This window comes from Erythranthe guttata, chromosome 4 (assembly GCF_056151865.1).
Source record: "Erythranthe guttata isolate IM_541 chromosome 4, IM_541, whole genome shotgun sequence".
Classification (NCBI taxonomy): domain Eukaryota; kingdom Viridiplantae; phylum Streptophyta; class Magnoliopsida; order Lamiales; family Phrymaceae; genus Erythranthe; species Erythranthe guttata.
The window spans coordinates 3,792-28,080 of record NC_142536.1 but is presented as its reverse complement, the minus strand read 5'-3'; the positions used below and the strand labels follow the sequence as shown (position 1 = coordinate 28,080).

Genomic DNA, 24,289 nt, shown 5'->3' with positions numbered 1-24,289 from the left:
ACCAGCCATCTCTTATTCGGTAAGCAATATCGTATTCAGTGTGTTTGGTAGGAAGGTCTGATTGAAGCCATTCATTGCTTATTGGCTCAGTCAGAAATTTTGAACTTATTCATTCAGTTGTACGCTGAATGCATTTATGATTAATTTATTCCCAATAAATTTCACTATCTCAACCCATTTATCTTTTCTTCTATAAATTTCTTCCAATTAGATAAGTTGTATGGGTGTGTCTGTGTGATGGTGCAAAAATGTAAAATAGTTTTTAAAATTTCTACGCTAACGCAAATTTAAACATTTTATTCTTATGTTTTCTCATTAGATCTTTTTATTTGATATTTTTTATTTATATTAAAGTAATATATTTTCCTATCTATATGTGTCATTAATGTAGAATTAGTATTAACTCAGTTATATTGATTTTCATCAAATGAAACATGTGATCTAATGAATTAAAAAGATTATATATTTTTTGTTTTATAATTCAAATGGTAAATAAACATTTTATTAACAATTTTTAAGGACAATGTAGTAAAATCACACTATTCAGCCATAATAAGCTTCGAGTTAACAAACAAACTTAATTGGCCAGTATTCAGCGTTCAAACGTCTCTCTTACTCATTCAGGTGTGTATTCAGCATTCAGCGTTCAACACTTAATTCTATCAAACATAGCCTTAAATCCCATGTGATGGATTTTTTGGCATTTGCCCATATTTAAATGCATGTTTGGGATCAAATGAAAGATTTGTGGATTGCTCTTGTAGCATCAAGCCGAAACTTTGACAGCCCGTTTGGATTTGGGCTTGAACGGATTTTAAATCCACTACATCGTTTGGGCCAACACTTAAATCAGGGGATTTCAAATCTTCCGTTTCAAAATTATCTTCTTCAACCTTCGATCTTTTTTCTTGACAAAAAAACCTTCGATCTTTAACAACGCGAGCGGCGTTCAACTCATCCTTTTTCCGACTGAAAACCAGTAAGCTTTTTTTCTCAATCAATTTCTCTTTACTCTCTTTTCAAGTATAATTGGTTTATGCACAATTACCCCAAAATATTAATTTTAAATCAGTCAATTTTTAGAAAAATAAAGGGATTTTATGCTATTGCAGACACACACAGTACATAAATTGAAAGTATGAAGGCCAAGAATTTTCGAAAAAGAAGTATAGAGGTCGAAGAGGAAGACGAAGACCATGAAATGAGGTGCTCTTCTTCCTCTATCCTTCAATTCTGTCTGTCTATCCCCTTGTGTGTGTGTGTGTGTGTATATATGTTTGCTGATATAGCGCATTAAATTAGATTGACTTTGGCCTTGGAGGAGGTCAAATTCCTCCAGAGACAGAGAGGGAAAAAATCTGGGATATCCGCTTTACTATCACCTGCGCCACCTGCCTCTGCCGGGGGAAGCGCCACCGATGGCAGTGGTTTGATTCGTACCGTTAATGATAAGACTGAAGGTGATGCTGAGAAGGACGACCTGGTTTTGCAGGACACCTTTGCTCAAGAAACTGCTGTCATGGTCGAGGACCCCAATATGTATCTATCATATACTCCTTGTTTTTTGCTTTTCATGTTTTTGTCCAACTTAACATCTCAGTGTCTTGATATGCGTTATACAGATAGAATGCTTTGTTATTTCAATATTTCTGACATAAGTATTGAGTCTAACTCTTTCTACTGTAAGCATTTGAGCTGATTTTATTGAATGAGTTCCATTTGTAGAGCATTTTGTGTTATATTTTGAAGTTTGTTCTGAAATATTAATTAAAAGACAGCAAGAAAATTCAAATTCCATGTCCCTTTTTGTTTTGGAAACAATTATTAGAGAAGCTTTAGTGACTTTAATATATATGAAAAGAACAATGTGTAGTATCAAGGAGATATATAGTTTTCAGTTAAAAAAGCTAAACTGTATAGTTTCTTGTGAATTAGCCCGTCTTTAATTTTTTCTCAATTTTGATGGGCAGGTTGAGATATGTAGAACAAGAACTGGCTAGGAAAAGGGGCAAGAATGTTGATGTAGAAAATCAAGTCGAGAACGATATTAAGCGTGCAGCGGATGAGTTGTACAAAATTCCAGAGCATCTGAAAGTGAGTGACTCACATTTTTGTGTGTTCTATTACCGTGTTTTTGCTTTTCTTTATATCTTTAGCACATTTGCATCACTATATATACATACACCCGCAACTGCAGCAAGAGAATGTTGAAGATGATAATAATATTCTAGTTACATGGCTAGTCTTTATTATCGAGTACATTAATCGGATATTGTCTCTATAGATATAGCTGCACGCTTTTGCATCTCTGAAAAATTGCAGTCATGGTAAAATCTTGGACTATATAATCATCAGGAACTCCCAAGCATACGGATTTTCTATAGTATAAACCGAAATAGAAAATGGAAGGCTTGTTATTCAACAGCATAACATAACTTGTATGTTTGTATCAACCAATCCCAGTAACTATCTAGACCTATTCGAATTTATAATAACTAAATGAAATAGATTACCGAAAGAGATTTCGAATGCTGACCATATAATTTCGATATTTATAGTGGGTTGTGACTCAATAGAAGGTATCTATACAAGCAATTCGACCATTTCTTTTTGGAATCAATGATAAGAGACTTGAAGTGATTAAGTTCGATTGTTTTTTTTTTTTTTTTTTTTTTTTTTTTTGGAATTAAGTAGAAACTCAACTCATTGATCATGGACTTCTTGTTCTTGACTTGAGGATCATTTAGCAGTTTATCCAGCCTATCGTCGGTGTCCTGCTTTTATGTCGTTTCTGGGGTTAGCTTGAGAATGCAGTACAAAAAAGTAGGAAAGCTCTAGGTGGCTGGGTGGTGTCCAAGGAGCTTTTGAGAGCAGAGAGTTGACATGGTAGAGCGGAGATTGGGCTAATTTGGATAAGTGAGGTTAGATAGGTAGTGGTGATGGCTGGTTGTGAATTGGAAATAGCAGACTGATTATGTTTGTAAAGAATGGTCATGTGAAGCATAGTCTGGTGGCAATAAACAAGTGCATGTAGTTACCAAAGGTAAAAGGACGATTGAAAGAGGTCAAATTTTTACCTAGTATGAAAGCGACCTTGCAATCTGAGTTGTTCTCGATCAAATTATATTACTTCTAATTATATTTCTTTGATTTGTAGTACTTCTACTGCTCTTTATTTGGCTCTTACTTTCTTCTGGCTCTGAGTTTGTAGTGGTCATTTTCATTTTTACGTTGACTTTAAGTTTTATATGCCATTTTGTTTCCCCTATTAAGGTTATGACGATCTCAAAATACTCATAAGGTAATGGTTAATCATTTAATCTTCCCTGCACCAGCTGCTGAAGGAATAATTACTTCAAGTGATGATGATTGTATTACAACCTCCCCTTTCTTATGTTTATCAGGTGAAGAGGCGAAGCTCAGATGAAAACTCCACTCAGTGGACTACAGGGATTGCAGAAATTCAGCTTCCCATAGAGTATGATAGTTTTATTGTGGCTACTCAATGTTTCTCAGTCACCACCTGGTGAATGTTGGGACAACTTCTTTCTCGTATGTCTTCGCTGCCCTTAGGAAAAAAAAAGGGAGACAGCTGGAGATATGAGCGCTAAATTTACCAACATATCAGAGAAACCTTCAAAAGACAGTGTGTTCCAAAACTTGATAATTTAGACACCTTTTCCTGAAAATGCCTGGCTTTCTGGTTTTCTGCAAGTTAATCAGAAAGTTAGACTCATTTTTGTCCTAGATTTTTGCTCCTAAAACGATATGTCAATCTTATTGGTTCCGAGAGAAGGGTTTTTTTTATTATTATTTTATATATATTTATCATTTTAGAAGTGCTCCGAGATATTTAATTATGGAAAGAAAAATGTTGACCTTACGGTATTGTTTAGTGAAGTGGTTGTTGAAATGGAGTACTTGTTTATCATTATCACTGATCTGCAGATACAAACTAAGAAATATCGAGGAAACAGAGGCTGCGAAAAAGCTCTTGCAGGAGAAGAGGCTTGTGGGTCGTGCGATAGCAGAATCTAGCATTCCGTCTAGTTTTAGTGCAGACTTTTCTCAACGTGGAAAGGACCATGCTGAAAAACTTAGAAAAGGTGATTTTAATTTTCTTTACATCACTCACCATGCTACTATTAATTGGAAACTCTTTCTAAATTTGAATACGGTATATGATATTTTCTCGATGGTCTTCTCCTCCCATTTATGGTTGCTTGTGAGTAGATGAACAAGCATGCCTGGCTGGCATGAGCAATCAGAAGCCAAATGTGGCATTGGATTATGAATTACTTAAACAAACAGAGCCCAATTTGGCACTTGCTCTTGTGATTGACTGTTTGTTTTTGGCACGATCATATGTCAGATAATCCGCAGCAGCAGCAGCAGCAGCTTCAAAAGGACAAGGGTGCAAATGATAATGGTGTGGAATCTAGAAAGCCTGATTCAGTTGCAGATGGTGCAACACGGAGGCAAGCTGCCACTGATGAGATCATGCTCAACCGCTTCCGCAAACGAGAAAGACAGCGTCTCATACGCAGATAATAGAGAGATACCTTCGAAACTAAACTAAAACATACACTGTTATGGGGACAATTACTACGGATTTATTCAATGTCATTGGTAACGTGAATTGTTGAGAAAAGTGTGTATGCAATTTTAATATAATGACCCATATCCGCGGCAACCACAAGTTGAATATCAGCAGCATGTTGTTGAAAACAATATTGGGGTTGCTTTTTTCCTTGTAATCAGTATTGCCGTTTTAAGTTGTTCGACTAGGATAACGCCCTTGTAATATTTTGAATTTAGTTCTTTTCCTTATTAAGATTTATAAATATAATTTGAAAAATAATAATCTTTTTTTTTTCCCCTTTTTTTTTTTGGTTTTGGAAATTATTACTGTAAAATAGGTGAAAGTAGAAGAAAAAAGGAAGAGTTTTCAACGGGTCAAATTAAATTAAATGAAGCAATAACATATTTAAATAAAAAATTGAAGCAAAATTGTCAATATCACAACATGGATAAAAAATGATTATTCCATTCCATGTAAATGCGTGCCGCAGTGCGCTACCAATAATTGATGGATATAAAAAATATAAAGAGCATCTGAATTCAGCAATAGGCAAACCAGGAACAGGAACAGAAATGGCCGCAGCAAGTAGGAGGATCTGCTTTTTGTTCATCCTTGTACTTTTAGACCCCATCTTCACGTTTCAGCTCAAGGTAATTGATTGATTGCTTTGTTTTCATACTTTGATGTTCCGATATTCCAATTCATTCATTCATTTTGGGGGCTTCTTATATATATATATATATATATATGAATTATGATTATTGCCTCCCATCGGTGCCGACCACTAGCTAGGCCAGATTTGCTGCATCTAGATAGTAGAACCAGAACATACGTGCTTGTTCTGATCTCTCTCCTTCTCTACTTGTTCTTTAATAGTCATAAGTAAAACAAAGTATCAGTTACTTCAACTATTTCCGCTCTAGGCTGGAACATTCCTAAAAAACTACTTTTCGATTTTCTTTGTTGATATAAAAAAAGTATTCACAATTACACCAAACCAAATCCCTCTATAGGTCATTGCAGGGAAACCTGATGTTCAGCTCAAACTTCACAATAAGATTCTTCAGGTACTTACTTGTCCACAAACAGTTCAAAATATATATTCTCATCACTTTATAGTCACATTGACTGCAAAATGCCATGCAGGAATCCCTCATTAAATTAATTAATGATAATCCTCAAGCTGGATGGAAAGCTTCTATGAACCTTCGATTTGCCAACTATTCTGTAAGTTTCTTGATTAAGATATCCTACAAAGATTTGGTAACATAAATAATGACATACAAACATATTTTTTTTTTTCTGGTAATAATTTGACCCCAGGTTGGCCAATTTATGCACCTTCTTGGAGTTAAAAAAATGCCCGAGGGTGATTTGAAGGGGATCTCGGTCGTTACTCACGAAAAAGGTCTGGACTTGCCAAAAAAATTTGATGCAAGAACAGCTTGGCCTCAATGTAGCACAATCGGAAAAATTCTTGGTCAGCTACTTATCTTTATTGATTTATGTTTCCATCAGAGACGTGCTAATGTTTTTTTTTTTTTATTCTTTTTGGGCCTTCTTTATCTAATTTGGGTTCATGGTACATATCACGAATCAAAGATCAGGTAATTTTCTTCTCCTGTCTGACAACCATGCCTCATTTATTGTTACATGGTTATGCAGATTACCACCTGAATCACATTTGTATTTACTAGGGACATTGTGGTTCTTGTTGGGCTTTTGGTGCGGTTGAGGCTCTCTCCGACCGATTCTGTGTTCATTTTCAAATGGTTATTGATGAACCTCAAATTTCCATTCTTCTGTAATAAGTTAATAGCAATAATATCTAATTATGTATGTATTTATTTATCCTCTGTTTTGTAGAATATTTCTCTATCAGTCAATGATCTCTTAGCATGCTGCGGCTTTATGTGTGGTGAGGGTTGTGATGGAGGTTATCCTATATCAGCATGGCGATACTTTGTCCATACTGGTGTTGTGACTGAAGAGGTAGCGCTATCTGTTGGGAGAAACATGATTCTTATTGTTTAGAGATCACAAATTAATAACTGCATCTTATTTCTTATATGCATGCGATAAAGATGGGTATTCATTACGTAACATAGCATATGCCAAACATTTAATGAAGATTTTCTCTGGCAGTGCGATCCTTACTTTGATAATAGTGGATGCTCGCATCCTGGTTGTGAGCCTGCATATCCCACCCCTAAGTGCGAGAAGAGATGCAATAAGCAAAACCTTCTCTGGAAGGACACAAAACACTTTGGTGTCAGTGCATATAGAATCAGTTCTGATCCATACAGTATAATGGCAGAAATTTTCACTAATGGACCAGTTGAGGTCTCTTTCACAGTCTATGAGGTAAAAGAAAGGAATATAAGATTAAAGTAAAGCATAAAATTATGATTCATGTTCTTCGGGATTTCATTGCAGCTTACTTTTTCTAAAAGGCACCTTGTATATCTCAAAATTTCATTGTTATATTCCTGACAACAGCGTTGCTTGCTATGTTTTCTTTCATTCCAGGATTTTGCTCATTACAAGTCTGGAGTCTACAAACACGTAACAGGTGATGAGATGGGAGGTCATGCCGTTAAGCTTATAGGCTGGGGGACTAGTGATGATGGGGAAGACTATTGGGTAATTAATTACATCACACACACCTCTTTAAGATATTTAACGTTCAAAAAATTGTTGAAAAGTTATAGCTGGACTGAATAATTGCCTTTGGCTATCGTTCATGCAGCTTTTAGCAAATCAGTGGAATAAAAGCTGGGGTGATGTAAGTTCTCTGTTAAACTATTTATTTAAGAAGATATATATATATATATATATATATATATATATATATATATATATATATATATATATATATATATATATATATATATATTCTAATTTCTTGGTCTTTGCTTTTGAGTTGTATTATTGAACATGAAAAGTATTGATATAGAAATGATGGGATGACAGGATGGATACTTCATGATCAGAAGAGGAACAAATGAGTGTGGCATTGAAGAAGATGTTGTTGCAGGATTACCTTCTTCAAAAAATTTGATCGTTGGCCGCCATGTGGATTTATCACATTATGCCTCAATTTAAGATCGGAACTGAAATGGGCATGCAAGAATGTGTGTTTTTTAGTTTGTCCTAAAACTAACAAGTTATCGGAACTGAAATGGGCATGCAAGAATGTGTGTTTTTTAGTTTGTCCTAAAAATAACATGTTTATCGAGGAACGGGTGTTTCATCAGTATTTGGTGCATGCGTATTCTTCTTTTTATTATTGAAATAATTCACGACTTCCGTTTTGTTTTCTTCTTCTCTCACTCTCTCTTTTTCGTTTTCCTGTTCTATGAATACTAGTAGTTGCTGTGATGTATGCATTATATGCATTTGATTAGTCTGCCAAGTACAGGACCTGGACACAAAATAACAAACAGATGATTACATAAGGCTTATAATACTGGATCAACAAGCAAATATTCGAATTCTTTTTTGCCATTTAACATATTTCAGAAACCAAGGTTTCGTTAAACAAGCGATAAAGTTATGCACGATAATCTGAGCCTGCTCGCTCATTTCAGTGAAACTGTCCTTTCTTTATCATATCATCAAATCTGTGAGTGGTTTTATTTATCATATTACGATATTAGATACACATTGATCAAATTTAGGGCAAAAATAATACAGTTGATCTTATGAGTTCTTCCGCGTTGAAATAGCAGTCTATTTTTTTTTTTTTTTGGATGAAGAGACGAATACGATGTGATTTTATGGAGAGAATAATGACGAACAAAATTCGGCCCACCTCCAATTCATCCCCATGAAGCCCGCCCAACCCAGCAATTTAATTCCATGGGCTAGGCATCAGTTTTATTATGTAGGCTGGTTTGACCCGTTTTTGGCCCAAATTTTATTTCTTCTAACAGTCTATAACTCAAATATAGCTGTTTTGCTCTTTTTTATTTTCCTTGTAATTTTCTTAAAATTCCTTGTAAATGAGATCTTACTTTTGAATGAATAATGATAGCTCGCATAATCATCGAAAATATGGTTTACAAACTCATAGAAATTTATGGTTCGATTTATCAATTTCATTTTGAGTTTTCAACTTTCTGATTTGAATCTTAAAATTCGATTTGAATCAAGTGCATCGATTTTTTTATGGTTCAAATATTGTCATCTTTTAGGCTTAATAAATTGTAGCATCTAAATTTGTGACAAAATCAAATCAATATATTTTGTTATAAAATACACAAGGCAAAATTGAATTGTTGAACTGTAAAATCTTAATATAAATTTAAATAATGTAAAGTAGAACCTCGATAAATTAATAATCTTTATTAAATAATATTTTTTCTCGATCCTATTTGGTGAAAACGTATTAAATTATTAACTCGATAATTTAATAATTCGTAATTAATAGAATTTTCCTAGTATTTACAGAGGTACATGTATTTGGGATGAGAATTTTTGGAAAAAAGAAAAATGAAAAGAAAAAGAAAACAAAGGTGAATTGAATTGAAAGGATATTCCCTATCGCTTAAGAAATGAGGGTTTGTGGAGGTGGCAGTTGCTGTGCGACAAGTAGATAGTATTGTAGTAATAGTAGCAGCGCACGGTTTTCACGTTGGTATGAAAAATAGCAGATGCTCATAGGATGGGACCAACAAGAAGAATAAGAGGAGGCGACCGATGCTGATTGCTGAACTTGGACGAAACCAAGTTAACAAACTTGATTTTTGTTTAAGGTATGTATGTATGTATGCCCAAATCATGTTTACCAGATGAATTTCCCTCTGCCCTTGTTTTTATTATTCGCAATCCAACTCTAAATTAGGCATATACAATCGTCAAATCTCGTCGGTCAATTGCCGGTGCTGTATATAAGTAAGAAAATTAAGGAGGAGGGTGGGTCAATCCTGAATTTGATTGATGGTAAGCAGCAGCACCATGATGTCGACTATACCAAAGGAACCAGAACAAGTAATCAAACAGAGAGATGGATCCGTGCTTGGTAAGAAGACCATTCTCAAGAGCGACCATTTTCCTGGCTGCCACAACAAACGCTTGGTTCCCCATGTTGACGGTGCCCCCAATTACCGCAAGGTTTCTTCTTCTTTTTCTTCGTCTCTTTTGAATTTTTGCCTATATATATTACCTTACCTCACTCTCTTTATCCCTCATTTCTCTAGGCAAACTCCCTGCCCGTTCATGGTGTTGCTATTCCAACTACTGATGGCATCCGAAATGTTCTCAAGCACATTGGGGCTCACATGAATGGGGAGCAAATTCGTGTACTCTGGATCAACCTTCGCGAGGAACCGGTAATTCTTCACACTTAATCCTCCACTCGTAGCGGCACTCCATTTTTTTTGGATAGGCTGTTGTGGCTATTGTTAGAGTCATTTGGTTCCTTAATCTTTTCTAATATTACAACCTTTTCTACTCTCTCTAATATTGGCGCATAGGAGTTAGTAGGCTGGGGAGGAGATTTTAACCCAAATTTTTTTAAATTATACATAATACATATCTTACGTAATATGCATGCAAACATACAGAAACGTAATTTGAACGGCACATCTGTACCTACTTATATAAACAAAGACGTGTTGGAAAGTTTTGGCTTCTTCTTTCCTTTCTTTTGATGTTACCAAATAATTAAAATCCTAAATTAGATAACAGATTATTGAGGGAAAAACACAGTTTATGAATACAGAGATTACATTTGTCTATTTATGATGAAATCTTTATCAAGAGATAAAATGTTGATATTCCTCCATATATTTGAACAATCAGGGGAAATACTTTTATTCTTTTTGTATGTGATATTGTCACCATTCAACTTTAAGTATTTAAACATTTGAAAAAGCGTGTATTAGGTTTAAGTACTGAGTGTTAGGTTTTCAAGTATTTAATTACTTTTTTGAATTTGAAAGTATTGATTCACAAGGATTTAAGCTTTTTCTTGCTTTCTTCTGTTGTCTGTAACGGTATAGAAGGACCTGGTTTGGCGACAAATTGAGTAGCAGGAAGTTACTTTTTTCCTTTTCCATAGTTTCTCCTCTACGACTTTATCAACTTTCTGGTAATTAATATATAACATGTTGTATAAGTTGAACGTTACGTTATTATGATATTTCATTTACAAATACGGCAGTTGTAAATTATTGCCATGAGGTAACAAGTTACAATGTCATTGGTGGAAGGAATCTAAAATTAAAACTTGAGTTGTGGAGGAGCCGGAACACAGTTATAGGATGAGTGATATTTATTTTGTTGTTTTGAGCTGTTTGATCGAATGATTTAATTTTTTGTTGAAGAGCGAGTGTGAAAATAGACTACTTAAAGGTTTTGTTTCTAAGCATGAGAATGATGTCTTGGATAATTAATTCTCGCTTATTTATCAAGTTGGTTGCATCTTTTGCTTGCTAAAACTTGAATGTTAGCTGTGTTGTTGCGATGTTCATAAAAGACTTGCTGGAGATTTTCATTTTATTTATTATTTCCTGTGTAAATGAAACAGGTGGTGTACATTAACAGTCGGCCTTTTGTTTTGCGCGACGTGGAGCAGCCCTTTTCGAATCTTGAATATACGGTGTGTAATTCCTTGAAATTTGCCTTCGTCTCTGTACTTGAATATTTTCTTCAGCAATGCAGGGTGGAGTGGCATTAGACTCCTTCTCTTCCTATATATGGATGGAAGTGTAAATGTATAATATTTCCTGAATTATTGGAATGGTTATTATATTTATAAAATAGGGATGTGGCTGTAAATTTTGATTCTTCTTTCCTTATTGTATTCCTGGTATACCATTTCCATTCTTCCTCTCTCTTCTTAGCCATTCTTTCTCCGCCGGTTCATATTACTGCTTGTCAAGAGCTTCATAGTCTTTTACAAATATATCACCCGTGCTTTGAGTAGTCTTTTACAAATATATCACCCGTGCTTTGAGTTCTATGTAGGGAAAGATGTTCGTGAGACTAACTAGTAATTCATTATTCACATACAACTAGCCATCTATTTACAAAAAAAAAAAGTTGGCCGCCCTGTACAATAACTTAACCCAAGGGAATTGAATCTATATGTTAGCTATGCGATCTCACGTTTTCACCATGTCATCCTTAAACTGCCATGAATAAATAAATTTCCACTTGCTGCCTCGTTCCAAGATGAGATCCTTAAGCTTAACTGTCTGTATTTTAAGTTTTGGATTTTGTCCTCTTCTGTGTTCATATAATTTGCTTCAAGTTTGGTTTGAAGTTTTCATAGTCAATCTCTTCATCAGTATTTGTTTTCAAATAAAAGTAGGGTATTAACAGGGTCAGGGTAGAGCAAATGGAAGATCGACTGAAAGAAGATATCCTCATAGAAGCGGCTAGGTCTGTATTCCTTTACTTATTGTAATTTAGATTTGTTAGTCATAATTAACTTTTTGTTCTTATGGTCACTGCTCATTCTGGTATAACATCAATTTCACAACATCTGAATCAACAGATATGGAAATAAAATCCTTGTAACTGATGAACTACCAGATGGTCAGATGGTGGATCAGTGGGAACCAGTTTCACATGATTCCGTCAAAACACCTCTTGAGGTATGTACACTTGGTGAAAAAGTTGAAGAGATGTGAAGTAGTTCCTTATAATATTCTATATTCTCTCCAAGCTAGGTATACGAAGAATTGACGCATCACTACCTTGTTGACTACGAACGTGTTCCTGTAACGGATGAAAAGTCTCCTAAAGAGCAGGACTTCGATATTCTGGTTAGTCAACATTATTGCCCATAGAATCATCTATTACATTTAGTGTGCACGGACCCATATGCATGTGAGAAATTAGATTTTATTGTCTGATATAGATCATGGCACTTTCCCACAAAGTCATTTGTCTCAAACAGTGCTCAGAAGTCAGTACATGTAATTGAGCTTAAACCCACATGCAATTGCAACTGAAATCAAAAGTAAGATCAATTGCAAAAGGTGGATCAAAATGGTTATAAGCTTTTAACCTCATATTTGCAAGCTGGCATGTTTTCATTTTATGTGGTCATACAACTACTGCATGTGTCAAGTACAAATGTCGGACCTGTTTGTTTGGGACACATATCGATTCTACCATCTCATTACTCCCGATTCCACACTATTCATAGCAACTTGTTCGTGACAAAAATTAAATTTACTTGAGATCTGACCTAGTAGAGAGGCAAAAAGGAATTCAAGTCATACTTATTTCGAATTCATAATTTACAAGTATTCTGAATTCATGTCTTCACATATGTAATGTACAGAGATCATGAAAATGTCCACAGAGCTTGTCAAAATATGGCAAGTATCTTGGTTCTAATAACGGCAAGAGCCAAAATAAAGTTTGGCAAGTGGACTGTCACCGGAGGCAGTGGCTGATCCATCCTTAAGGAAGGGCGGACTCCAGCCCACTCTCAATCCAAAATTCACACACTATATAATAGCCCATTTATTTATTTAGCACCCAATTCATATCATTAGCCTAATGCACCCGGAGTCCAAACTGAATTAGCCTGATATGCTTGTTACTTTTCTTTTCCTTTTTTTTTTCTATGAATAATTCTAAAAAGAAAAAAAAGGGGGGGCACTGCCCCCGAACCACCATAAATATTAGCCTACCCTGTTACCGTGTCCTGGTTCAACCACTAATTAGGTGTTCCAAGTTTTAAAACTTGCAACGGATGTAAGAAAAAGTGAATGGTAACTTTGCTGGATAAGATATAGCAAATAAGTATGAATTGACTAGAAAAGCCACATTTAAATTACTAGTGACAGCAGTGGTGTTTCTCAAGATCCAAAAAGTTGAAGATGATTCAAGAGAGTGAATGATACTTTTCTGGATAAGGTGCTACAAAATAATAACATCCCACACATGCATTTAGGAAAGATATGCCAACCCAACTATCACAATAAATAACATTTACCAAATACCATGACCATGTAGCAATTCCATTTTAAATTTAAAAATAAAATGGCTGTTAATAGTTCTTTCTTGTATATTTGGATTGCTTTAACAGCCATTGTTTCAGGGTTTACTGTTCTAAACCACAGATTTGAGAAATTTATATACCATGAATGCATTTTACACTGTTTGGATTTTGTCAATATGATACTGAAGTTGGTCTATTAACACATCTGGAAATTCAATGCTACACTTTTTCCTACATCCTTTACTTTTAGGTTCACAAAATATCTAAAGCTAACGTAAGGACAGAGATTATATTTAATTGCCAAATGGGGCGTGGAAGAACGACCACAGGGATGGTGATTGCGACACTGATTTATATTCATCGCATTGGAGCTTCAGGTGATGCATTGTGCACAATTTAGAATCTTATTTTTCTACATCATCTTTACTTGGCGAGAATAGTTGATGTTATAAATGGAGTCATTCACTTAGTTAATTATCTCCCTTCCATTAGTCTCCCTTGCATGTCCTGTTTCCTATTGGTAAGAGTCTATCTCGATGATTACAAGTAGGAAAGATTTGGTTATAAACTAGCAGGCAATGTGCACATTTTGACACCATTGTGGAAGATAATATTTCTCTAGTAATCACAAGACTAGAAGTACATATCACTTGCTCGATGGAGCCAAATAAAATAACATGATACAGCGTAGTCTAATTTTATAAATTACTGATTGCTGTAACTATATTTTGGATCCAATAACTTAAACTAGGGGGCAAATGAGTTGACCTGGTTTGTCAAGAGTTCGAGCTCAAACGCATTTTTAGTTGTTCATGGGCTCACAAGCCGCTTGTGAGCTTTTCATTTTTTTTAATTAATATATATTACTAATATATATTAATAAAAAATATAAAAAATATATATAAAACTTAAAGTTAAGCTCGAAGAGCTTGTGGGCTTTTCATTTTATACTTTTAAATTGTTATTATCTATATAAATAATATATATTCATAAGAAGTATGACCTCGAGCTCGAGCTCTCGTGACATCCCTAGTTAAACACACCAATGTAATATCTGCAACTAAGTCAATTGTGTATAGGAGAGTAAAAAAATGTCACATAGGAAGGAATAGCACTAAAATGTTCATGGGGTTAAAAGTCTTTTATGAAGGTTTTGAATGTTATGGTTCCATCTATTTTTGCCAAATACCTTGTGGATCTTGAGAATAAGGTAGTTTTTGTATGTCCTATTTCTAGAATTAGATAAACTCCTCAGGATAAGCCATTATTTGTTCTTTGTCACATGTCCTACAAATTTCACTGAGCTCCACTATCGAATTCCCCCACCCCCTGCTACTTCACTCCATCTCTACATTAATTACCAGCTCATGATAATGACTTTGACACCATCTAGCACACTTAGAACTTAACTGCTTACTGAGGGGCATGAGGCATGAAAATGCCACCGGCAGGCCCAATGGCATATTGTTTTAACCAACTTTAGGTAACCATGTTTGAATGGACAAAAGGATGTTGTGGATGTACATCAGTGGGAGTGGGATGAGTTGATTAAGTCTAACTATATCTTGTTGAGATTTGTGACACGGATGATGACAATAAAGATTAGAACCTGGAATGTGGTGAAAATAGTCTTGAGTTAATGGATGCAGGCATGTCATGAGCACAATTATGGATACAATATGTTCCTTTACATGGAAAACGATGAGTCATTTCCAAGAAAATAGCAATTTTTTGTCATTGAGTTATGGTATGTGAGGTATGATATAGTTGTGGGCCTGGGGTATTGGCTGCATGGGTAAGGCTTTGTACAATAAAGAGTTGGAGCAAATAGGTACTTGGGTACAAACTTAATAAATTCCACTCAATTTCTGACTGAAATAGTTCTGATTCTAATAATTTGATAATACCATCAGCTTATTATTGCCAGTGTATAACTTATTTATGATTTATCCATGGAACACAAGTTCTAATTTGATTGATATCATGATATATTTGTCTAAATTGTCTGTCAGTAAAAATCCTACTTTGAGCTGGGATTAGTAAATAAAGATACAAGGTGTAAATTAGACTTTTCAATATTCTGAAAAAAGACTTAAAACATTTTGTGGTTCAGAGATATAACAATGAAGATTGAGTTCTTGTGGGAGATGTGATTGATAATTTTCTGTTCAAGTTTGTCATTTATAGTAGGAGTTCCATTGTAGAGAGTGCTTCAATAATTTTCTCTCTCTTCTTATATCTTTTATCACAGTACAAGATGGAAGCAATGTGTTCTGATATATTCATTTGTAGGTATTCCAAGAACCAGTTCTATGGGAAAAATTTCTGATTGCAGTTCTAGCATCACGTTCGATTTACCAAATTCAGAGGAATCTATACGCAGAGGAGAATATTCAGTCATTAGAAGTCTTATTCGAGTTTTGGAGGTACAGATAATAGCTTGTTCATACTTACATAGTTGGGCAAACTAAAGGATTTTTTTGGAACCTATTTTGACTAATGATGTGCCTTAAGGGCGGCGTTGAAGGCAAAAGACAGGTTGATAAAGTTATAGACAAATGTGCATCTATGCAGGTACTGTCTCAGTATTTTCCTTGTGATGTTGCGTTCAGTTATATCTGGAGCAAATATCTGAGATAATTTAATAATTCCTGGTACAATAGACGCTATCCTGAATTGTTAGTTTGGTGGTTTTTATTACAGAATCTACGTGAAGCTATTGCTTCTTATCGAAGTAGTATTCTGTGTCAAGCTGATGAAATGAAGAGGGAAGCATCTCTTTCCTTTTTTGTGGAGTACTTGGAGAGATATTATTTCCTTATTTGCTTTGCTGTATATCTCCACACGGAAAGAGATGCCCTTTATCCTGTATCTCCTGGTCAATGCAGTTTCACTGAGTGGATGAGAGCTAGGCCGGAGCTTTATAGTATACTGCGCAGGTAATGGCGAAGTTATAAGTTGACTTTCCTGGTAACTGCACCTCCTAAATATTCTGTTGTTAGAATTTGCTGTAGATATTATGTTGAGGAGATACTTATTCTTCTTTGTCAATGCAATAGCAGAAACCCAACTACGATTTTTCTAAGAGTCCAATATAAATCCTCGGGTTTTGTTTTCTAAATATGCATCAATTTTGTAGTGAAAGATAATTTATTTCAGTTGCCAAGACAGTAAAATCTATATCAGCAAGTCGCACATGAAACTTTGGTTGTGGTCAATTAATGTATCGAAGATCGCAAACAATTGACCAATCTCCTCATTTGTGGTTTGGGGTGTAGTGTATTAAGTTCCGCTAAAAAGATGTCAGGTTAAGAGTCTGTATCCACTGGTTGAAGGGGATGTTTAGGAATACAGATCAGGAAAGACTTGCTAGAGGACGAGAATTAAAGTTGAATATCCTAAAGATCGAGAAAGTAGATTGGTTACTGGTAGTTGTGATACACTAACAGGGATAAGCGGATTAAAAACATTTACAATGAGCTTTCCTTTGGCAGAGCCTGTATTAGGATGTTATCATAATTTTAAGTTATGTAGAGCTGAGATCGGAATTTTTGTACAGCTCATTTCAAGACCCTTATTGAGCTAAGGCAAGGTCCATCTTGCAATTAAAAGAAGTGTCACCATTGTGCATAATATGTTGATAATGGTATAGACAGAGATCCATAAAATATCAAAATCATGTGTCATCATCTCACATTTGCAGATTGCTGAGGAGAGATCCAATGGGAGCACTTGGTTATGCCAATCCTAAGCCATCTTTAGCTAACAGTGCTGGCTCTGCTGATAGGCGCCCTTTAGAGATGAGTCAAGTTGCTGCATTAAGGAATGGAGAGGTTCTTGGAAGTCAAACAGTTCTTAAAAGTGACCACTGTCCTGGTTGTCAACATCCTTGTTTACGAGAGAGAGTGGAGGGTGCTCCTAATTTTCGAGAAATTCCTGGATTTCCTGTTTATGGTGTTGCTAATCCAACTGTTGATGGAATTCGATCAGTCATTCAACGAATTGGAAGTTCAAAAGGTGGCCGTCCAGTTTTCTGGCACAATATGAGAGAAGAACCTGTTGTTTACATCAATGGAAAACCATTCGTACTTCGTGAAGTTGAAAGACCATACAAAAATATGCTGGAGTACACGGTACAGCATCATAAGTTATGATTCCTCAACCAGGAAAAACTTGCTAAAATGTGAAATATTTTCTGGTCATGCACGTACTTCAAAATAAAATAACATGGCATATTGTTTTAACATGTATTTCAGTTCTGTTTAGTTTTTCAAGATCACTTGAGAGGATATATATAGACAAAATTGCTTGACAGTCTCATGCATTTTCTAAAATCCATCTATAGTTCAGTTTGAGCTCTCTCTCTCTCTCTCTCTCTCTCTCTCTCTCTCTCTCTCACACACACACACACACACACACACACACACACACACACACACACACACACAAATACAAATACAAACACATAAATAGCTGAAGGAATAATACTTGTCATATAAAGATGTATGATTATGCATTGACTTAATATTTTGAGTGACCTGCATTTGTTGTGCAGATGAAGTACCTAATTATTGACAATGAATAGTGTTAGTTAGAACTCTCCTCCATCTTCCTTTGCAAGGAAGAATCTCTTGTACTCTGATGTTTATAGATAGTTGATCCCATTTGGCGTGCTACTTGCTCTCTGTGCTATTGTGTGTTAGGGTTATCCCTCTCTTTCATCTTCCGAAGGATCTGATTTACTCTGAAGTGTATAGATATTGATCTCATTTGGGCGCGCTTGCTCTTTATGCCACTGCATTGGCATTTACTCTTGGCTTATTATTTACCTTAGGCGGTGATCTCTGAATTTGAATTGTAAAACATGGATGGATACCCTGATTACATTGTAATACCTTTTATTTCTATTTGTAATCTGTTCTAAGTTTGATTTGAAAATTCTTCTTTTGGAAAAACCATCTGATGCTGATATAACACTAAATACTTCTATTAATAGAAAAATAAGTTAGTCTTGCATCCTTTGTTCGCTTCTTTTAGTCTTGCATCCTTTGTTTCAATGTTTACTTTCTGTACTGTTTCCCTTTTATTACACAAAAAAATGACTTTTTATGATTTTGCCTTTTCTTAGGCATTCTACTAGTTGATTATTTCTTAAGAAACTGACGTCCTAGAATATCTGTGTCAAGGGGATTGATTGTGAAAGAGTTGAAAGAATGGAGGCTAGGCTGAAGGATGATATTTTACGAGAAGCTGAACGTTACCAAGGGGCTATAATGGTCATCCATGAAACTGATGATGGACAAATATCTGATGCTTGGGAACATGTGAGCTTGCATGCTGTTCAGACCCCACGGGAGGTATTTACTTGCTTCGAAGCTGATGGTTTCCCAATCAAATATGCCCGGGTTCCAATAACAGATGGAAAAGCTCCAAAAGGTTCTGACTTTGACACATTAGCTATGAATATTGTATCTGCTTCCAAGGACACAGCTTTCGTTTTCAACTGTCAGGTAATAATAGTTTCAAGTTTCCTTCTCTCAACAATTTTCTTGAACTTTTTTGAATAAATATAGAATCTACTTCTGCTGGCTTCCTTATGTTGTAAATTTTTGCAGATGGGGATCGGGAGGACAACAACAGGTACTGTTATTGCTTGCCTTCTGAAACTCCGTATCAATTATGGAAGGCCTATTAGAGTGGTAGTTGATGACCTATCACAGAAAAAGTTGGGCAGTCGCAGCGATGATAAAAGTGAAGAACAGATGTCTGCATCAATATCCATTCCTGAAAATATTATGACTGGGGAAGATTCAGGTCATTCATTTGGGATTAATGACATCCTATTGTTGTGGAAGATAACAAGATTGTTTGACAATGGGGTGGATTGTCGAGAAGCCTTGGATTCTATAATAGACCGATGTTCGGCCCTGCAGAATATACGTCAAGCTGTCTTGCAATACAGACAGCTGTTTAATCAGCAGCATGTGGAGCCTAGAGAAAGAAGAGTAGCGTTAAACCGCGGTGCTGAGTATTTGGAGCGTTACTTCCGTTTAATTGCTTTTGCAGCATATCTAGGTAGCAAAGCATTTGATGGGTTTTGCGGGCAAGGAGAGTCAAGAATGACTTTTAAGAGTTGGTTGCATCAGAGACCAGAGGTTCAAGCAATGAAATGGTCCATCAGATTAAGACCTGGGCGGTTCTTTACTGTCCCGGTAAAGCTTCTTTCTTCACACGGCCTCTAAGGTTGCATGTTTTCTTTATCTTCTGATTGATTGTATGTTAGATTTGTTAATACAGGAGGAATTGAGAGCACCACATGAATCTCAACATGGGGATGCAGTCATGGAGGCTATTGTGAAGGATCGTAATGGCTCAGTTTTGGGGAAAGGCTCTATTCTTAAGATGTATTTCTTTCCTGGTCAAAGGACTTCTAGCCACATTCCAATCCATGGTGCACCACATGTCTACAAGGTACCCAGAGATGTCACATTTATAGAATATTAGGAAGTGTGAGATTGGTAACAAATTCATCTTTTTTAACTATATATATCAAGTTTAGGTGATTGTCAAATATACATGTGACAATTTAACCTTCAATGCCAAGATGGCTCTGGATTGTTAGAAATTATTCATATTACCGAACAAATTATATTTCTCAATGAAGAATCTTAAGCCAGTAAAGTAAAGATGTGGATTGCTGATTTCTAATCTTGAGTATTTTTCAAACTCCTCAAACAATTGAACTATGTAATTAAATATTTTAGGCTGCACGAACTAATGAATAGATGAATTTGCCATGATGTTTTGATAGATGATCACTTTATCATATGGGAACTAGTTCATTACGTCGAGCTAATGTTTTGAAACTAAGCTTGTACTACGGCTGCTAGTTTGTTTGTAACACTAAATGGAAGGATATCTTACTTTGAGATTTATGTTATCTAAGGTTGACGGATACCCTGTGTATAGCATGGCAACCCCAACAATTGTAGGTGCAGAAGAGATGTTAGCCTATTTAGGCGCCAAGCCCACGGCGGAAGGAAATGCTTCTAAGAAAGTAGTTGTAACAGATCTACGGGAAGAGGCTGTGGTTTACATCAACAACACTCCTTTTGTTCTTAGGGAACTTAATAAGCCTGTTGATACACTCAAGCACATTGGAATCACTGGTCCAGTGGTACGCCATTATTTTAAGATGTTGTTCACAAGATAAAACAGCTGATGAAATAAAACCCATTTTCAACTCCCTCGTGTTATTCGTTTTACAGGTGGAGCACATGGAAGCACGTCTGAAAGAAGACATCATTTCTGAGATTAGAAATTCTGGTGGTAGAATGCTTTTACACCGTGAAGAATATAACCCTGCATTGAAACAGGCTAGTGTCATAGGTTACTGGGAGAATATTTTTGTAGACGATGTTAAGACTCCTGCAGAGGTATATGCAGCCCTAAAGCATGAAGGGTACAATATAGCATATCAGAGGACCCCATTAACTAGAGAGAGGGAAGCTCTAGCTTCAGATGTTGATTCGATCCAGTACTGTAAGGATGAGTAAGTATTCAATTCCAACATGTATTTGATCTGGTTTTTACTTCCTAATAATGTGTTCAAGTATAACTGGGTTCAGATGCCCATGACTGTATAAACCTGGACTACAGCTTACAAGATGTAGGCATATAGCATGGCATCACGGAGATAATTAAGCATATTTTTCACATAATAATTTTGAGATGATGCCATGCTATGACAGTAGTTGATGTTATGTCTTTGTCTCAAACAGTGATAGAATCATGCCTTGGAAAGTAAAGTTACTTGTATACTGAATAATCGTACCCCTACAATTTGACTGCATGGCACTATGGTATCAGCAATTTGCTTCATAGTGAAGTCCAGAATTTTCATACTGCATATGCCAATTGATACATAGTATTTAAGATACTAAACTGCCTGTGTCATCCCTTCTTTCATCTGACATCATCCTGCCACGTGGACATCAAACTATCGGCTTACTTTCTTGTTTGTCGTGACAGGTCTGCAGGGTCTTATCTTTTTGTATCACACACAGGATTTGGAGGAGTTGCTTATGCTATGGCTATCATTTGTATAAGACTTGAAGCAGAGGCAGCATTAACATCAGGTGTTTCACGATTTATTGGAATTCCATGCTCATCTAATTCACGGGGAGAACTTTTTAATTCTGATGATGAAGCACGGAAAATGGGTGATTACAGGGACATCCTAAGCCTAATTAGAGTACTTGTCCATGGTCCTGAGAGCAAAGCAGGTGTTGACTCCGTTATAGATAGGTATGATCTTTTCCTGCACGTGTTCAAGTAAAATTATGAACTCATGCTTTGATCTGCATCAGAATTCAGAACTATAGAATTCTTTTAAAAATTGTATTCAGACAAAAGTGTACAAAAGAGTATAATAATTTTTTTTCCAAATAGCAGTAAGTAAGACCGATAAAATGAATCTAACTTGTGGTGCAAGACCAGTACTTCCACTCAATACGTTTTCCCAAGTCTTCTTTATATCCTATAGATTGTTTTGGATTTACGTCTGTAAGTATATCATGTGGAAACAGTGGTCCTTTCTATCAAACTTTTGTTGAGCATTTTGCAACCTAGGGTTAAATAATTCTCTACAAGCAATGTCATATATTTGAAGCATTTATTGATAAAGCATAAGACCATATGTATGCCCGTGAAATTACCAGTCGCATTTCAAGAATTAAAAAATGGCTCCTAACATCATTTCAAATCACTGGGTATGATATTAAGAGTTGAGAGTCCCACTCAGCTAATTCTGAGCTAACTGCATTTGCTTGACCGTGATAAGTTGAAAGAATTAGAAATTACACGAGCTTGCAGCCCTATATTTACCATTGTCTCTTTTTTCGTAAATGTATCTCTAGTCTTCAAGTTGTTCATCCTCTCTTGTAAAGGTGTGCTGGGGCTGGACATTTGAGAGATGACATTCTTTACTACAACAAGGAATTTGAAAAGCTTTCAAATGATAGTGATGAATATCGAGCATATCTTGTCGATATGGGTATTAAAGCTTTGAGGTTGGTTTTCATGTTCCACAATAGTTGGTTATATATGTAACATGAAGAATTGTACCATTAATTCGTCTCACATTGTTGTTACTTGTGTGCAGGAGATACTTCTTCCTGATTGCATTTAGATCCTATCTCTACAGTACTTCAGCAACTGAGATCAGATTCACCAGTTGGATGGATGCAAGGCCTGAACTCGCCCATCTTTGTAACAATCTTAGAATCGATCGATAGATCACACTTAAATAAAACAACGTACAACCAAATAATGTACATATCTCAATTTTCTCAGTGGGAATTTCATAAATGAACGATGTACATCTATACTACATGTCAAATGTCTGAGGCTGACCTGGTATGGTGTATTGGCGTGATTTGGAGATTCTGTGATAAAAAAATCTAACTTGGTGAGATTTGATCATGATATTTGTTTTGAGTATATCCAAAATTGAAATGACAACGTTCCAAAATCATTGTATATGGATAGAAACAATTGGTATAGAGGGTGATTATTCTTGAATAGTTGTGATGATTACAAAAGGTCGTATACATTATATATAGCACACGTTTCACGGAAAAAAAAAATGTAAATAAAATCTAATGCTCGTAGCACTCAAATTTAAATATTAAATATTTTTTTGGAGTTAATAGTATTTTGCCACCTGGACTTTGCCGTTTTTGCACTTTGCCACCGTAACTAAATAAAGTTGCAAGGGCACACCCAAGTTCATTTTTTTGACACACATAACCGCATAAGGAGAATATTCCGGCGAATCTTCTCATTTTCTGGCACACGCTGTTAAGTGTATATTTTTACACTTTATCGTATCTTTTTATTTGAGCTTTTGGTGTGTTTTAACGATAATTTTGGTGCTTAAAAAGTTGATTTATTGTATTTTAGGTACAAATTGAAGAATTGGAAAAGTATGGGGTCAAAACTGCAATTTTGGAGAAAATATGGGTCAAAAGTGAAAAAATAAAAATTATGAAGATTTAAAACTCGAACCCCCCGTCCGAGACTCCGACATATTGCCCTAGTTGATTTTGGAATTGACGTAGTTGAGCGATTCCAAAATCAAGGGTTGGAAATCAACAAGGGCAATATGGTGGAAATTATTACAAGACCTCTACAAGCACTAATGCACCGGATCCCATCAGAACTCCGAAGTTAAGCGTGCTTGGGGTAGAGTAGTACTAGGATGGGTGACACCCTGGGAAGTTTCGGGTTTCGGGTTTCCGGGTTTTCGGGGTTCCGGGTTTTCGGGTTTCGGGTTTCGGGTTTTCGGGTTCCGGGTTTCGGGTTTCGGGTTTCGGGTTTCGGGGTTTTCGGGTTTCGGGTTTCGGGTTTTCGGGTTTCGGGTTTCGGGTTTCGGGTTTCGGGTTTTCGGGTTTTCGGGTTTCGGGTTTCGGGTTTCGGGTTTCGGGTTTCGGGTTTTCGGGTTTCGGGTTTTCGGGTTTCGGGTTTTCGGGTTTTCGGGTTTCGGGTTTCGGGTTTCGGGTTTCGGGTTTCGGGTTTCGGGGTTTCGGGTTTTCGGGTTTCGGGTTTCGGGTTCGGGTTTCGGGTTTCGGGTTTCGGGTTTTCGGGTTTCGGGTTTCGGGTTTGGGTTTCGGGTTTCGGGTTTCGGGTTTCGGGTTTCGGGTTTGCGGGTTTTCGGGTTTCGGGTTTCGGGTTTCGGGTTT

The 24,289-nt window shown here is 36.0% G+C and overlaps 3 protein-coding genes across 5 annotated transcripts; all 3 read left to right on the top strand.

The window, feature by feature from the left end:
* Positions 1-851: 851 nt before the first annotated feature.
* On the top strand, positions 852-4,793 carry LOC105955759 (integrator complex subunit-like protein). The gene is made up of 7 exons (XM_012979555.2): positions 852-979; positions 1,113-1,206; positions 1,303-1,539; positions 1,971-2,094; positions 3,405-3,478; positions 3,949-4,106; positions 4,373-4,793. Exons 2-7 carry the CDS (start codon positions 1,139-1,141, stop codon positions 4,549-4,551), a joined length of 840 nt encoding a protein of 279 aa, XP_012835009.1. The 5' UTR covers positions 852-979; positions 1,113-1,138; the 3' UTR covers positions 4,552-4,793.
* A 170-nt stretch (positions 4,794-4,963) lies between these two features.
* On the top strand, positions 4,964-7,891 carry LOC105955769 (Cysteine proteinases superfamily protein). Its single transcript, XM_012979570.2, has 12 exons — positions 4,964-5,232; positions 5,596-5,649; positions 5,729-5,809; positions 5,906-6,062; positions 6,185-6,189; positions 6,280-6,354; positions 6,449-6,574; positions 6,728-6,946; positions 7,112-7,225; positions 7,332-7,367; positions 7,556-7,718; positions 7,781-7,891. The coding sequence occupies exons 1-11, from the start codon at positions 5,038-5,040 to the stop codon at positions 7,685-7,687; spliced, it is 1,194 nt and encodes a 397-aa protein (XP_012835024.2). The 5' UTR covers positions 4,964-5,037; the 3' UTR covers positions 7,688-7,718; positions 7,781-7,891.
* Positions 7,892-8,912: 1,021 nt separating this feature from the next.
* Positions 8,913-23,030, top strand: LOC105955783 (metal ion-binding protein). 3 transcript variants are annotated; one of them, XM_088816075.1, is made up of 20 exons: positions 8,913-9,339; positions 9,429-9,697; positions 9,784-9,915; positions 11,115-11,186; positions 11,901-11,971; positions 12,087-12,186; positions 12,262-12,357; positions 13,798-13,924; positions 15,840-15,973; positions 16,062-16,121; positions 16,251-16,486; positions 17,251-17,680; positions 18,734-19,057; positions 19,163-19,759; positions 19,845-20,018; positions 20,494-20,724; positions 20,816-21,099; positions 21,579-21,854; positions 22,496-22,618; positions 22,711-23,030. In XM_088816075.1, exons 2-20 carry the CDS (start codon positions 9,524-9,526, stop codon positions 22,841-22,843), a joined length of 3,774 nt encoding a protein of 1,257 aa, XP_088672201.1. In that variant the 5' UTR covers positions 8,913-9,339; positions 9,429-9,523; the 3' UTR covers positions 22,844-23,030. The 3 variants fall into 3 exon arrangements, with proteins under 3 accessions (XP_088672201.1, XP_088672202.1, XP_088672204.1); XM_088816076.1 differs by having other exon boundaries at positions 9,039-9,339; positions 11,912-11,971; XM_088816078.1 differs by having other exon boundaries at positions 9,079-9,339; positions 11,898-11,971.
* The last annotated feature ends 1,259 nt before the right edge of the window (positions 23,031-24,289 follow it).